Consider the following 15,965-nt stretch of genomic DNA (forward strand, 5'->3'; position numbering starts at 1 on the left):
GTGGCCAGCAGGGCCAAGGAAGTGATTCTGCCCCTGGGCTGGGCACTGGGGAGGCCACCCCTGGAGTGCTGTGTCCAGCTCTGGGCCCTGAGCTCAGCAAGGCCCTGGAGGGGCTGGAGCAGGGGCAGAGAAGAGCAGCGAGGCTGGGGAAGGGACTGGAGCACAAGTGCTGGGAGGAGAGGCTGAGGGAGCTGGGGGGCTCAGCCTGGAGAGGAGGAGGCTCAGGGGAGACCTCCTCACTCTCTGCAACTCCCTGACAGGAGGGGGGAGCCGGGGGGGGTGGTCTCTTTTCCCAGACAACCATCAGCAAGACAAGAGGGCATGGCCTTAAGCTGCACCAGGGGAGGTTTAGGTTGGACATCAGGAAGAATTTCTTTGCAGAGAGGGTGCTCAGCCATTGGAATGGGCTGCCCAGGGAAGGGGTGGATTCTCCGTCCCTGGAGGTTTTTAAGATGAGGCTGGACATGGCATCAGTGCCATGGTCTAGTAACTGTGGTGGGAGTGGATCAAGGGTTGGACTTGATGATCTCAGAGGTCCTTTCCAACCCATCTGATTCTACGATTCTATGAAAGCTGGACCGGGACGGAGAAGGAATGCAGAGGGGGGTGACCTTGAGGGCCCCCCCCTCACTGCTGCCAAGCTGTGCCAGCAGCCTGAGATCAGAGCACAGGAGCTCTGGTAGAACTCTTGAGGCAAAGGCCTTCAACTGAAAGCTGCCCGAGACGTTCTGACTCAGGGGTGAATCCCCTGAGGAAGGGACCTTCATGGGGGTTGTGGTAGTTTGGTCTGGGCCTTCCTTGGTGACCGGTTTGTAACCAAGGAAGGGTCCAGATTTACCCAGTATTCCCTACAATTTTTACGTAAGCTGAGCTATAAGAAGAAAGGAGGAAAGGCCTTTGCTCTCTTTCCTTCCAGCAGCTTGGAGGTGCAGGTTCCCTGCTGTTGAGTCTGCCGTGTTGGGGAGCGAGGCCTGGTAAGGCCTGGTGAGGCCTGGTAAGGCCTGGTGAGGCCTAGCGAGGCCTGGTTAAGCCTGGTGAGGCCTGGTGAGGTCTAGTGAGGCCTAGTGAGGCCTGGTGAGGCCTGGTAAGGCCTGGTGAGGTCTAGTGAGGCCTAGTGAGGCCTGGTGAGGCCTAGTGAGGCCTGGTGAGGCCTAGTGAGGCCTAGTGAGGCCTGGTGAGGCCAAGTGAGGCCTAGTGAGGCCTAGTGAGGCCTTGTCGACCTTGGGAGGCAGAGGTTGCCGGCGATCGTCCCGGAGCGACTCTCGGTTGTCCCAAGGAGAGTGGTGGGATGTTTCTTTGCTAACTCTTTAGTTACTAGATCTCAGGCTACTGATTGGGATATATAGATATATATATATAATTTTGGTTTTGTTCCTTTTCCCTTCCCCCGTCCCTTTCCCCTGTGAAACTGTATATATATATTTCAATTGTGTATAACTGTAATATAGGTGTAAATATATTTATATATATCACTTTAGCTGTCTCTCTCTCTCTCGTTTCGGGTTTTCTTAGTTGTCTTTTCTCCCTGAGGTTTGCGGGGGGGGGGACTTCTAGTGGTAAGGTTTGGAGACTTGGCAGGGAGCCAGCTTCAAACCATATCAGGGTCTGATCCATTGTAAATACTTCTGTCATGGTAGAGATAATTAAGACTTTATATAATGGATTGTGGTATTTATTTGTACAGTCGTTGGAATATATATTCCCTTTTCCCCAATTTGAGTCTTGTGTGATGTCTGGAAAACCCATCTCACATTGGGTTGAGATGTGGGAGGGGGCTTGGACTGGGGAATTGGATTTTGGAGCTCTCAAACCATGACAATAAATTATACAGAAATTATATAGGAATTGTTTAGAAATTGTATCGAAATTGTATAGAAATTATATAGAAATTGTATCTAAATTGTATAGAAATTGTATAGAAATTGTATAGAAATTATATAGACATTATATAGAAATTGTATCAAAATTGTATAGAAATATATAGAAATATATAGAAATTGTATCAAAATTGTATAGAAATATATAGAAATTGTATCAAAATTGTGTAGAAATATATAGAAATTGTATCAAAACTGTGTAGAAATATATAGAAATATATAGAAATTGTATCAAAATTGTGTAGAAATATATAGAAATATATAGAAATTGTCTCAAAATTGTATAGAAATATATAGAAATTGTCTCAAAATTGTGTAGAAATATATAGAAATTGTCTCAAAATTGTATAGAAATATATAGAAATTGTCTCAAAATTGTGTAGAAATATATAGAAATTGTCTCAAAATTGTATAGAAATATATAGAAATTGTATCAAAATTGTATCTCAATTGTATCTTAATTATATAGAAATTATATAGAAATTGTATAGAAATTATATCTAAATTATATCTAAATTGTATCTAAAATGTATAGAAATTGTATAGAAATAGTATAGAATTGTATAGAAATTATAAAGAAATTGCAGAGAAATTGTAGAGAAATGGTAGAGAAATGTATAGAAATTGTACAGAAATTATACCTAAAGTATATCTAAAGTATACATCTATAAATTATAAATCCTATATTGCCCACAGCTGGTGGAGACCTCCTGGATGTGGAAAATCTTTGGGAACAAGGAGGATCCCAAGGATTCCCTGTCGGTCACAGCTCGTTGGGTCACAGGGTGTGGGACAACTCCTGCAAATTATATCTAAATTGTATCTAAATTATAGATAAATTATACTTAAATTCTATCTAAATGACACATTTATAAACTATAAATTCTCTCTTGCCCAGAGAAACTGTGGAATTCTCATCCCTGGAAGAGCCCAAGGCCGGGCTGGATGAGGGACAGTGCAAGGTGTCCCTTCACTTTAAGGTGATCCCTAAATTCCCTCCCATCCCAAACCACCCTGGAATTCTGGTTCCCAGCACTGTCCAACAACACTGGGAAACAGGTGGAGACCTCATGGATGTGCAAAACCCTCGGGAATAAGGAGATTCCCAAGGATTCCCTGTCACAGTCGGAGCTGGGAACAGTCGAGTCCTTCCCAGTGGGATGGACCTCCATGAACGGCACAGGATTTACTGACTCCCAAAATTTGGGATTCAGGACAAATCCCAAAGCCATGGAAGGGCCTGACCTGAGGAAATTCAGATCTGAGTTTAACCTGACAGGGCAGAACCATCCCAGCTCAGAGCCAGACTAAAATTCCAGACTAAACTGGAAAGGAGGAGTTGGGATGGACCTCAATGAACAGTGCAGGTCTTGACTGACTCCCAAAAATTTGGGATTTAGGACAAATCTAAAAGCCATGGAAGGGCCTGACCTGAGGAAATTCAGATCTGAGTTCAACCTGACAGGGCAGAACCATCCCAGCTTAGAGCCAGACTAAAATTCCAGCCTAAACTGGAAAGGAGGAGTTGGGATGGATCTCAATGAACAGTGCAGGGCTTGACTGACTCCCAAAATCCAGGATTTAGGATAAATCCCAAAGCCATCAAGGGCCTGACTTGAGGAAATGAAGGCCTGAGTTTAACCTGACAGGGCAGAACCATCCCAGCTCAGAGCCAGACTAAAATTCCAGCCTGAACTGGAAAGGAGGAGTTGGGATGGACCTCAATGAACAGCACAAGGTTTATTGATTCCCAAAATTCGGGACTCAGGACAAATCCCAAAGCCATCAAGGGCCTGACTTGAGGACATTCCAGCCTTTATTAACTCTCTGCGGCTTCCCAATGGGAATTTCTGACCCCTGGGAAACCCTGGCTGGACTAGGAAGTGGAAAGGAAGGAATTCCCTGGGGTTTTCCAGGAATTCCTGCTCTGCCACAGCACCTTTTCCAACAGCACCATCAATCCCTGGATTCCTGCTCCCAGAACTTCCCAAACAACTCCCAACAAGCCCCTTTTTATCCAGTGATTTTATCCTGGATGCTCCTGACTGGAATTTTCCTGATATTTTTTCCATCACACACTGAATCATTCTCCCCATTCCTCAAAATCCCAGGGAATCCTATCCCACTTTTCCTCAGCCTTCCCTGTTCAGTACCATCAATCCCTTGATTCCTGCTCCCAGAACTTCCCAAACAACTCCCAACAAGCCCCTTTTTATCCAGTGTTTTACCCAGGAACATCCCTGGATGCTCCTGACTGGAATTTTCCCACCCCTTTTTCCACCACACACCGAATCACTCCCCTCATTCCTCAAAATCCCAGGGAATCCTATCCCACTTTTCCTCAGCCTTCCCTGTTTATTACCACCAATCCCTAGATTCCTACTCCCAGAACTTCCCAAAGAACTCCCAACAAGCCCCTTTTTATTCAGTGATTTTATCCAGGAACATCCCTGGATGCTCCTGACTGGAATTTTCCTGCCGTTTTTTCCACCACACACCGAATCACTCCCCTCATTCCTCAAAATCCCAGGGAATCCTATCCCACTTTTCCTCAGCCTTCCCTGTTTATTACCACCAATCCCTGGATTCCTACTCCCAGAACTTCCCAAACAACTCCCAACAAACCACTTTGCACCCAGTGATTTTTTCCTGGATGCTCCTTACTGGAATTTTCCCGCCCCTTTTTCTGGTCACACACTGAATCATTCCCCCTGTTCCTCAAAATCCCAGGGAATCCTATCCCACTTTTCCTCCAGCTTTCCCTGTTCAGGGTCTGATGACCATTCCCACCCTTATCCCACATCCCACATCCCATTCCCCGCTCCACATCACCCCCGTTTTCCACCGGAAAAAGGTCCCTGGAATGGGAGGGAAAACCCGGGGCCGGCGGCTCCCGGATTTTCCGAGGCTGGAATGCCGGGAATGCCTCCTCACCTTTGATTTTCTGTTTGTACTCCTCTGGTCGGTGGAGGTACATGGCAGCGGCGTCTCCGTTCAACGGATCGATGGGATTGGGATACGCCAGGAGCTGGGGCAGGAACGACTCGAAGATGTTGGTGAGATCTGCGGGAAAACACGAATCCAGCTGGGAAAACACGAATCCAGCCGGGAAAACACGAATCCAGCCACGGCCAGGGGGGAATGGGAGAGGGAAAACAGCCTGGAAATGTGGGAATGAGGGGGGAAAAACGGGAATAAAGGAGAGGAGAGTGCTGGAGAACACACGGGGAGCTGCCGCAATTCCCGATCCTGACACATGGGATGGGAGAGACTGGAGGTCCATCACAATCCAAACCATCCCAGGATTCCAGGGCTAAATCCAGGGATCCTGAGCACAAAGTGGCTTCCAGGGGGAATAAAATATCAAATAACAATAAAGAGCTGAGCAGGGAGTTGCTCTCACTGAATTATTTCCCTTCTCCTTCCTCCCCCTGTTCCCATTTTCCAATGTTTCCTGCGCCTTGGAAGTTGTCCTTGTCCAGGGAAGGGGCTTGGAGAGCCTGGAGGTCCCTCCCAGCCCAAACCATCCCAGGATTCCAGGACTAAATCCAGGGATCTGGAGCACAAAGTGTCTTCCAGGGGGAATAAAATATCAAATAACAATAAAGAGCTGAGCAGGGAGTTGCTGTCATGGAATTATTTCCCTTCTCCTTCCTCCCCCTGTTCCCGTTTTCCAATGTTTCCTGCGCCTTGGAAGTTGTCCTTGTCCAGGGAAGGGGCTTGGAGAGCCTGGAGGTCCCTCCCAGCCCAAACCATCCCAGGATTCCAGGACTAAATCCAGGGATCCTGAGCACAAAGTGGCTTCCAGAGGGAATAAAATATCAAATAACAATAAAGGGCTGAGCAGGAGCTGCTGCAATTCCTGAATTCCCGGAGATCCCAGCACAAAACATGGATACTGGGGGGTTGATCCAGGAACTGGATGGACACAATTGTCCAGGATTCTTAATCCTGGCTTAAAAAAAAAACAGGGAAAAAGGAAAACCCACAGTTGTGCTTCACCTCCCACTCAATTATTCCACTTCTCCTTCCTCCCTCTGTTCCTGTTTTCCCATGTTTCCTGCTCCATGGAAATTGTCCTTGTCCAGGGAAGGGGTTGGAGCTCCTGCTGTCCCTCCCAACTCAAACTATCCCAGGATTCTGGGACTAAATCCAGGGATCTGGAGCACAAAATTTTATCCAGAGGGAATAAAATATCAAATAATCATAAAGGGCTGAGAAGGGAGTTGCTCTCACTGAATTCAACTGGGAATTCATCCAGGAGTGTTCCCACTGGGAATTCATCCAAGAGTTGTTCCCATTGGAAATTCAACCAGGAGAGGAGTGTTCCTGTTGGGAATTCAACCAGGAGTGTTCCCACTGGGAATTCATCCAGGAGAGTTCCCATCAGGAATTCATCCAGGAGTGTTCCCATCAGGAATTCATCCAGGAGTGTTCCCATCAGGAATTCAACCAGGAGAGTTCCCATTGGGAATTCAACCAGGAGAGTTCCCATTGGGAATTCATCCAGGAGAGTTCCCACTGGGAATTTAACCAGGAGTGTTCCCATTGGGAATTCATCCAGGAATTCTCTGGTGGCTCTCCTGCCTCTTTCCCACCTCAGGTTGCCTCTGGAATGATCTGCTCCACCCCCTCTGGAATGCTCTGCTTCCAAGGGGTGACGCTCCATGAACTAACGGGATGTTATTCCCTCTTTTCCCGTTCCCATTCCCTGGATTTCCAGGCCAATCCCTGCTGTAGGAACGAATCCTGAGGGAATTCCATCATTCCAGAGGCCTCCCTGCGGCTCCAGGGAGGAATCCAAACCTCTGGAGCACAAATCCAGAGCCACTGGAATGATTCCCTTTGCTCCCTTTGGCTGATCCCCCCTGGAAAATCCATGGGGGGACCCTCATCCACCTATTCCATGGGGAATTCCGGCATTCCCATGAGGAATTCGACCCCCCAGGATTCCCCTGGAATGTCCCTGGGAGGAGAGGGAAGTGCTTTGTCCTTCAAAGCCTCAACTGGGAGAGTTAAAATCCCATTTTCAGGGATTTGATGGGAATGTTCCCCTGGAAACTCTTCCACATGAGGCAAAACCTGGAATATTTAAGGAATATTTAAGGAATATTTATGGAATATTTATGGAATATTTAAGGAATATTTAAAGAATATTTAAGGAATATTTATGGAGTATTTAAGGAATATTTAAGGAATATTTAAGGACTATTTATGGAATATTTAAGGAATATTTATGGAATATTTATGAAATATTTAAGGAATATTTATGGAATATTTAAGGAATTCCCGTTTTTAAAACGCAGCCAAACCCGGAGCAGAACCTGAGCTCTGTTTTTCCAAGCCCAGCATTCCCTAAATCCCACTTAGGGGATTTTTTTTTTCCATCTCTAAATATCTTGGAAAAATCCCAATGGGAAGCCCAGACCCTCCTGCAGGAACTGGATGCAATTCCACCTCCTCCCCTTCCAAGGAAATCCGGGTTTTTCCCACGGTTTTGGCGGAGTGAGGAGCCTGAAAATTCCGTAAAAATTCCCAAAAAAAGTGGCCTGGAATCACATCCCTTCCCGACTCACCATAGAGAGCTGTCCAGGTTTGATTGATTACATCTAGACAGACAGTTCCTGACCTGGAAAACAGGGAAAAACGGGATTAAAAGGGGATTAAAAGCAGGGAAAAGCTGGGATTCAACACGGTCCCATCCCAAAAGAATCCTGGGATCAAATTATCCCACCCCCTCCCCCTTCCCAGGGCTCTGGATAAGGGATTTATTCCCATTTATTCCTGATGAATCCCATCCTAAAAACTCCAAATGAAAATAAATTGGGACTTAAGGGCAGGAAATTCCCCTTAAACCGAAGGAATGGGGCAAAACCTCGGGAATTCCGCGGGATTTGAGGGTGGAAAAGAGGGATTTTTACTCACGCCTCGTCGATGTTGGGATGGAAAATTTTATTCATGAATCCTGCAAGGAAAAAAAACCCAGGGATAAATCCAGGGAATAGCCAAATATCCGGGGGTTTATATCCCATGAGAAAAGACTGGGATTTGCTGAGGGAAAAGGGGGATTGGGAGGGGGAAAAGGGGAGGGAAAAGGGGGAGAGGGAAAAGAGGGATTGGGAGAAGGAAAAGGGGGATTGGAGGGAAAAGGGGGATTGGGAGAGGGAAAAGGGGGACTGGGAGAGGGAAAAGGGGGATTGGGAGAGAGAAAAGGGGGATTGGGAGAAGGAAAAGGGGGATTTGAAGGGAAAAAGGGGATTTGAAAGGAAAAAGGGGATTGTGGGAAGGAAAAGAAGGACTGGGAGAGGGAAAAGGAGGATTGGGAAAATTGGGACTGGGAGAAGGAAAAGTGGGATTGGAAGAGAGAAAAGTGGGACTGGGAGAGAAAAGGGGGATTGGGAGGGAAAAGGGGGAGAGGGAAAAGAGGGATTGGGAGAGGGAAAAGGGGGATTGGGAGAGGGAAAAGGGGGATTGGGAGAGAGAAAAGGGGGATTGGGAGAGAGAAAAGGGGGATTGGGAGAAGGAAAAGGGGGATTGGAAGAGGGAAAAGGGGATTGGGAAGGAAAAGGGAAAAGGGGAGAGAAAAGGGGGACTGGGAGAGGGAAAAGGGGGATTGGGAGAGAAAAGGGGGATTGGGAGAGGGAAAAGGGGGATTTGAAGGGAAAAGGGGGATTGGGGGAAGAAAAAGGGGATTGGGAAGGAAAAGGAGGACCGAGAGAGGGAAAAGGGGATTGGAAGAGGGAAAAGGGAAAAGGAGAGGGAAAAGTGGGATTGGGAGAGAGAAAAGGGGGATTGGAGGGAAAAGGGGATTGGGAGAGGGAAAAGGGGATTGGGAAATGGAAAAGAGGGATAAGAGGGATTGGGGGAGGGAAAAGGGAAAAGGGGAGGGAAAAGGGAAAAGGGGAGGGAAAAGGGAAAAGGGGAGGGAAAAGGAGGATTGGGGAGGGAAAAGAGGACTGGGAGAAGGAAAAGTGGGATTGGGAGAGGGCAATTCCAGCACTTCCTTGATCTGTCCCCCCCCTTTGGATTTATCATTAATTGGGAAAGAGATTTAATCCCTAAATCCATAAAAATATGGGGCCAAAAATCCCATTCCCAGCTCCCAGAACTTTCAGCCCCAAATTCCTCTGCTTGGAATACAATGAATAAAATATCAGATAAATAATAATAAATAATAATTAATAATAATAAATGTAAATAAAATAGAAATATAAAAAATCAATATAAGAAATAAAATATAATAAATAATTATATATATAAATAAAATAAAAAGATAAACAAAAGTAATATAATAAAATACAATAAATAAATAATAACAATATATGTAAATAAAATAAAAATGTAAATAAAAATAATACAAGAAACAAAATATAATAGATAAGTAATAATATCTGTAAATAAAATAAAAAGAAAAAAGTAATATAATAAATAAAATACAATATAATAAATAAAAAATAATATATATAAATGAAATAAAAAGACAAATAAATAAAAGTAATATAATAAATAAAATATAATAAATAAATAATAATAATATATGTAAAAAAGAAAAATATAAATAATAAAAATAACATAATAGATAAAATATAACATAATAAATAATAATATATGTAAATAAAATAAAAAATATAAAAGTAATATAATAAATAAATAATATATGTAAATAAAATAAAAGATAAATAAATAAAAGTAACATAATAAATAAAATGGAATATATAAAAAATAATAATAATATATGCAAATAAAATAAAAGATAAATAAATAAAAGTAATATAATAAATAAAATGGAATATAATAAAAAATAATAATATATGCAAATAAAATAAAAAGATAAATAAAAGTAATTAAAGTAATATAATGAATAAAATATAATAAATACTAATAATATATGTAAAAATAAAAATCAATAAAAATAATATAATAAATAAAATATAATAAATAATGACATATATAAAGAAAATAAAAGGATAAATCAATAAAAATAATATAATAAATAAAATGGAATATAATAAATAAATAATAATATGTAAGTAAAAGAAAAAGATAAATAAAAGTAATATAATAAATAAAATATAATAAATAAATAATAATATATGTAAAAAAGAAAAACAGAAATAAATAAAAACAATCTAATAGATAAAACTGAATATTTGCTGGGCACAAACATCATATTTTACATAAATCTTTTTATAGCTCTTAAACCCAAGGTTTTATTTTCAATATTTCCAGCAAATCAAACCGAGTTTTGAGTCAATAAATTAAAGTCAAATCCGAGTCAATGAATTTTAACAAATTTTAATAAAACGATAAAATAATTTTAAATTTAAAAATTTCTAATAAAATAATAAAATCATTTTAAATAATTTCTGAGTGAAATACTCCGAATTTTATAATAAAAAGGTTTCTAAAACGAGGGGTTTTTTCCCCCACAAACGGCCCAGAAATCCCGGGATTCGGGGCTGGCAAAGGAGGATTCCTTCCCCAGGAATGGGGATTGGAAGGGATCTTTATTCCTTGTTTCTTCCTTACCTATGGATGGGGATTTGAAGGGATATTTATCGGGAAGGTCCACTCTGACTTTCCACACTCCGCCCTCGTAGGGAGCTGCAGGGCAGGAAATTCGGGAATTAGGACATTTAGGAGGCAACAGAGAGAGGAAAACACATCCCTGGGAATAAAACATTCCATGGGGGGGAAGACTCCGGGCAAAACTCCCATGGGAATCCCGGATTTTAACTGGGAATACTGGGATTGGAGCTTTTTTATTCCCCTTTTTTTCCCTCCCTTCCCGAGGTTTTTCACTCGGATGGGAAAGGTTTCCTGCTTCCCTGGCACCCGGGATTGCAGGAATGTCCAGACCCTCTGGAATCTTCAGGGTGCTGGGAACAGAAACCTGGATGCACAGGAACACATCCCAAATATCCCTGATCCAGCAGGAGCAGAGAATTCCTGCTGATCCTGAGGAAAATCCACTCTGACTTTCCCTATGGAAAAGGTTTCCTGCTTCCCTGGCACTCGGGATTGCAGAAATTCCAGACCCTCTGGAATCTTCAGGGCACACCTGGATGCACAGGAACACATCCCAAATATTCCTGAGCCAGCAGGAACAAAGAATTCCCAGTGATCCCCAGGAAAATCCACTCTGACTTTCCACACTCTGCAGGGCAGGAAATTTGGGAATTAGGACATTTTAAGGCTTTGGGAGGCAACAAATGGAGGAAAACACATCCCTGGGAATAAAACATTCCATAGGGGGGAGACTCCTGGCAAAACTCCCATGGGAAATGCCAGATTTTAACTGGGAATACTGGGATTGGAGCTCTTTTATTCCCCTTTTTTTTCCCCTCCCTTCCCAAGGTTTTTCACTCGGATGGAAAAGGTTTCCTGCTTCCCTGGCACCCGGGGATTGCAGGAATTCCAGACCCTCTGGAATCTTCAGGGTGCTGGGAACAGAAACCTGGATGCACAGGAACACATCCCAAATATTCCTGATCCAGCAGGGACAAAGAATTCCCAGTGATCCCGAGGAAAATCCACTCTGACTTTCCCTATGGAAAAGGTTTCCTGCTTCCCTGACATGAAGTTTTCCTGGGATAGCCAGAATTCCAGACCCTCTGGAATCTTCAGGTGCTGGGAACAGAAACCTGGATGCACAGGAACACATCCCAAATATTCCTGATCCAGCAGGAACAAAGAATTCCCGCTGATCCCGAGGAAAATCCACTCTGACTTTCCCTATGGAAAAAGTTTCCTGATTCCCTGGCATGAGGTTTTCCCAGGATGGTCGGAATTCCAGACCCTTTGGAATCTTCAGGGCACACCTGGATGCACAGAGAACACATCCCTAATATTCCTGATCCAGCAGGAGCAAAGAATTCCCAGTGATCCCGAGGAAAATCCACTGTGACTTCCCTATAGAAAAGGTTTCCTGCTTCCCTGGCATGAGGTTTTCCCAGGATTCCAGGAATTCCAGAACCTTCAGGACACTGGGAATGGAAACCTGGATACACAGGAACAGATCCTAAATATTCCTGATCCAGCAGGAACAAAGAATTCCCGCTGATCCCGAGGAAAATCCCGGCACGAGGAGCCTCGTTAAAAACAGGGATTTCGGGAATCACCCACTTGCCTTCGGAGCCGTCGCTAAAGGGAGTTGTTTTAATGGGAAATTCCCACAAAAACTGGGATGTCGAGCTCCAAGCCAGGCCTAGGGAAGCCTGGGCTGAGCCAGCAGCTGGAATTTTGGGAATGAGGGGGGGTTTTTCTTCCCCCAACTTACTTCCTTGTGGTCCATAAAACTTGACGACGAACTCGTTGAGTCCTCCCAGGATCGTCACCCTCGTGTTTGCTCTCGATCCTGAGCCCAAGTCAAGGAAAACACGGGATTCCAGGGAAAATTCCTGCTGGGAGTCACGGACAGGGGGGTGTCTGGGAAGCCTGGCCACCCAAATATTCCCAACTCGGCACTGGAATGTTCTCCCACCGGAATTTCGGGGCCCTGAGGCGACCAAGTGAGCAGAGGAGGATGTCGATCCTGTATCCTGGAAAATCCCTGGCATGGAGGGATTCTGGGATGATCCCACCTTTCCCCTCAGGGCTGCTTGGTTTGGGGAATACAGAGGGAAAAGGGATTGGGAAGAAGGGAATACAAAAGGACAACTGGGAATACAAAGGGAAAAGGAAGTAGTAAATACAAAGGGAAAAGGAATGGGAAGAAGGGAATAGAAAGGGAAGTGAGTGGGAAGAAGGGAATGCAAAGGGAAAAGGAAAAAGAAGGGAAGAAGGGAATATAAAGGAAGGGAAACCTGGGAACACAAAGGGTAAAGGGAAGAAGGGAATAAAAAGGAAAATGGGAAATTGGGAATACAAAGGGGAAAGAGAAAGGGAAGAAAGGAATACAAAGGGAAAGGGAAATTGGGAATACAAGGGGAAAAAAGGAATGAGGGAAGAAGGAAATGTAAAGGGAATGGGAAAACTGGGAATACAAAGGAAAAAGGGAATGGGAGAAGGGAATACAAAGGGAAAAGCAGGTGGGAGAGGGGAATATAGAGGGAAACTGGGAATACAAGGAAAAAGGGAATACAAGGTGAAAAGGGAAAGGGAAGACGGGAAGAGAAGGGAATATAAAGGTAAACTGGGAATGCAAAGGGAAAAGGGAAACTGGAAAGAAGGGAATACAAAGGAAAAGTGGGAGAAAGAAGGGAATACAAAGGGAAGGGAAACTGGGAATACAAAGAAAAAGTAAGAAGGGAATATAAGGGAAAGGGAGAAGGAAATCCAGTGGAAAAAGGGAATGGGAAGAAGGGAATAACAAAGGGAAAGGGAAACTGAGAAGAATGGAATGCAAAGGAAAAAGGAAAACTGGGAATACAAAGGGAAAAGGGAATGGGAAGAAAGGACTACAAAGGATAAGAGAAATTGGGAATACAAAGGGAAAAAAGAAAGGGAAAAGGAATACAAAGATAAGAGAAATTGTGGAATACAAAGGGAAAATGGGAATGGAAGAAGGAAATACAAAGGGAAGGGGAAACTGGGAATACAAAGGAAAAGTGAGTGGGAAGAAGGGAATACAACGGGGAAGGGAAACTGGAATACAGAGGGAAAAGGAAAGAAGGGAATACAAAGGGAAAAGGGAAAGGGAAGATGGGAATACAAAGGGAAAAGGGAAACTGGGAAGAGGGAATACAAAGGGAAAAGTGATGTGGGAAAGAAGGGAATCCAAATGGAAGAAAAGGGAAACTGGGATACAAAGGGAAAAGGGAAAGGGAAGAAGGGAATACAAAGGGAAGAGGCAGTGGCTGAGTTCATGGAAGGGATCAGGATTGGGACTGGGAAGCAAGGTTTGGGACAACCACACTGCTCATTACCAGGACACAAGGGATCTTCCCTGGGATACTGGGAAGGAATTCCTGGCTGGGAGGGTGGGGAGGGCCTGGAATGGATTTCCCAGAGAAGTGGGAACACATTCCCTGGATCCCTGGAAGTGTCCAAGGTCGGTCGTGAGCAGCCTGGCTAGCGGGAGGAGCCGGGATTGGCACTGGATGGGCTCCAAGGTCCCTTCCCACCCAAACCATTCCAGGATTCCAACGGCAAACGAAGCGGATCCCAGCGACACCAACCCACGGGAAACCCCTGGAATTGCAGCAGCAGGAATGAGGAAGCTGGGGAGCCTTTTCCTGGGAATGGGGTGAATTCCATGGGAATCCCCCCGACTTCCAACCCAAGGGGGGTGAACCACCTGCCCTCTCTCCCTTCTCCACCAAGGAATCCAGATCCTGGAATCCCAGATCCTGGAATGCCACCAACAGGGAGAGCTCCAGTGGAGAACACACAGGAGGAGGAACAGTTATTCCCGTTTATCTCCAGGAATTCTTCAGGAAAGGGAACACTTATCACCCAGATTGGAGCTCTGGGAAGAGCAGGAATCAGAGGAGACCCACAAGGCTCCTCCATCCCACATTTCCATCCAGGGAACACGAGGGAAAAGCCTGGAGGAACAGAAGGGACCAGCCAACATTCCCAGGAAAAGCTCCAGGGATGTGTCCAGGAGGGAAGGACACAGGCTCTGATCCAAGTATTCCCTCGGTTCACATGGAATTTTGCCATAAGGCAAAAGTCTCACAACCAAATCCCTGCTCCGAACAGGCCAGGAATTCCTCGGCTGCCCGGGATCCAGGAATTCCCTGCCTGGAGACCCCCGATCCCTACGGAACAGGAGCACAAGGAACCTCCCGTCCCGCCCTGGGAGTCGGATCCCACGGCAATTCCAAGGAAATCCCAGGAAGGAGAAACGCTCCAGGGCTTCCAGCAGACCCATTCCAGCTTGGGAGAACCCCGGGAAAAAGAGCAGCAGGAAGCTGGAGTGAGAATTCCCACAATTCAGGCGACCCGGGATACGAACGTTTGTGTCCGGAATTCCCAGAAATCCCTCTGATCAGATTCCATGCAGGAAGCAGCTGGGATTTAACACACATCAGCATTTTCTGGGAAGCCCACAACCCCCCCTCACCTCGTTTTATCCCGGGAAAATCCCTCTGATCCCACGTTTTCCCCTCTCGCCTCGTTTTATCCGGGAAAATCCCTCTGATCCCAGGTTTTCCCTCTTGCCGTGCTTTTCCCCGATTTCCAAGGAAACCAGCAATTAATGGATAAAGACTCGGCCATTCCCGATTCCAGGGGCATCCAGGGTTCATCCCACAGGACACACACCCTTGGGATCAAACATTCCATCAGGGGGGAAGATTCCATGGCCAAACTCCCAGGGAAAAGGCTTTTTCCGGACGAACCCGGCCCTCCGACACGTCAAAATTCCCGGGAAAAACCCCAACCAAATCCCAAATTCCCAAGACTTTTGGCCTTCCTGAACGGATCCCACACGGAGCAACGGCACTGCTGGAGCTTCCCAGGAGAATTCCATGGGACAGAGCGGGAATCAGCAGGGATGAGAAGGCTCGGAATTCCCCTCCACCGCCATTCCGGAGGGAAAAAAGAGCCGGATCCGGAGCATCCAAGTTTTTGAGTGGCCACGCCCCGAGCTCCAGCTCTGATCCCTGCACTGCTCCAGCTCCGGCAGGAGGAGCCCGTTCCCACGGGAATGTGGGGGATGGAGCCTTCCAGGGATGGCAACAAAATTCCTGAGGGAGAGGGAAAGTTAATATCGAGAGGGTTGTGGAAATAAAGGAATTCTGAGGGTTGTTGAAATAAAGGAATTCTGAGGGTTGCTAAAATAAGGGAATTTTGAGGGTTTTTAAGGGAAGGAATCCTGAGGATTGTTAAAATAAAGGATCCTGAGGGTTGTTAAAATAAAGGAATCCTGCAGATTGTTAAAAGGAGGAATCCTGGGATTCCTAAATAAAGGAATCCTGAGGGTTGTTAAAGGAGGAATCCCGAGGATTTTTTAAGTGAGGGAATCCGAGGGTTGTTAAAATAAAGGAACCCTGAGGGTTGTTAAAATAACGGAATCCAAGGATTTTTTAAGTGAGGGAATCCTGAGGATTCTTAAAAGAGGGAATCCCAGGGATTGTTAAAGGAGGAATCCTGAGGGTTGTTAAAATAAAGGAATCCTGAGGATTTTTAAGGTGAGGGAAT

General features: G+C 45.0%; 1 protein-coding gene across 1 annotated transcript in view; it reads right to left on the reverse strand.

Moving 5' to 3' along the window:
- The window catches only part of UBE2H (ubiquitin conjugating enzyme E2 H), a 35,503-nt gene that overhangs the window by 3,630 nt on the left and 15,908 nt on the right, over positions 1-15,965 (reverse strand). The window contains 6 exon segments of the mRNA XM_032687312.1: positions 4,812-4,940; positions 7,454-7,506; positions 7,803-7,842; positions 10,407-10,481; positions 12,157-12,214; positions 12,216-12,234. Of these exon segments, the coding sequence (XP_032543203.1) occupies positions 4,812-4,940; positions 7,454-7,506; positions 7,803-7,842; positions 10,407-10,481; positions 12,157-12,214; positions 12,216-12,234 (374 nt within the window).

The sequence above is a fragment of the Chiroxiphia lanceolata genome, chromosome 5 (genome assembly GCF_009829145.1).
Source record: "Chiroxiphia lanceolata isolate bChiLan1 chromosome 5, bChiLan1.pri, whole genome shotgun sequence".
Classification (NCBI taxonomy): Eukaryota; Metazoa; Chordata; class Aves; order Passeriformes; family Pipridae; genus Chiroxiphia; species Chiroxiphia lanceolata.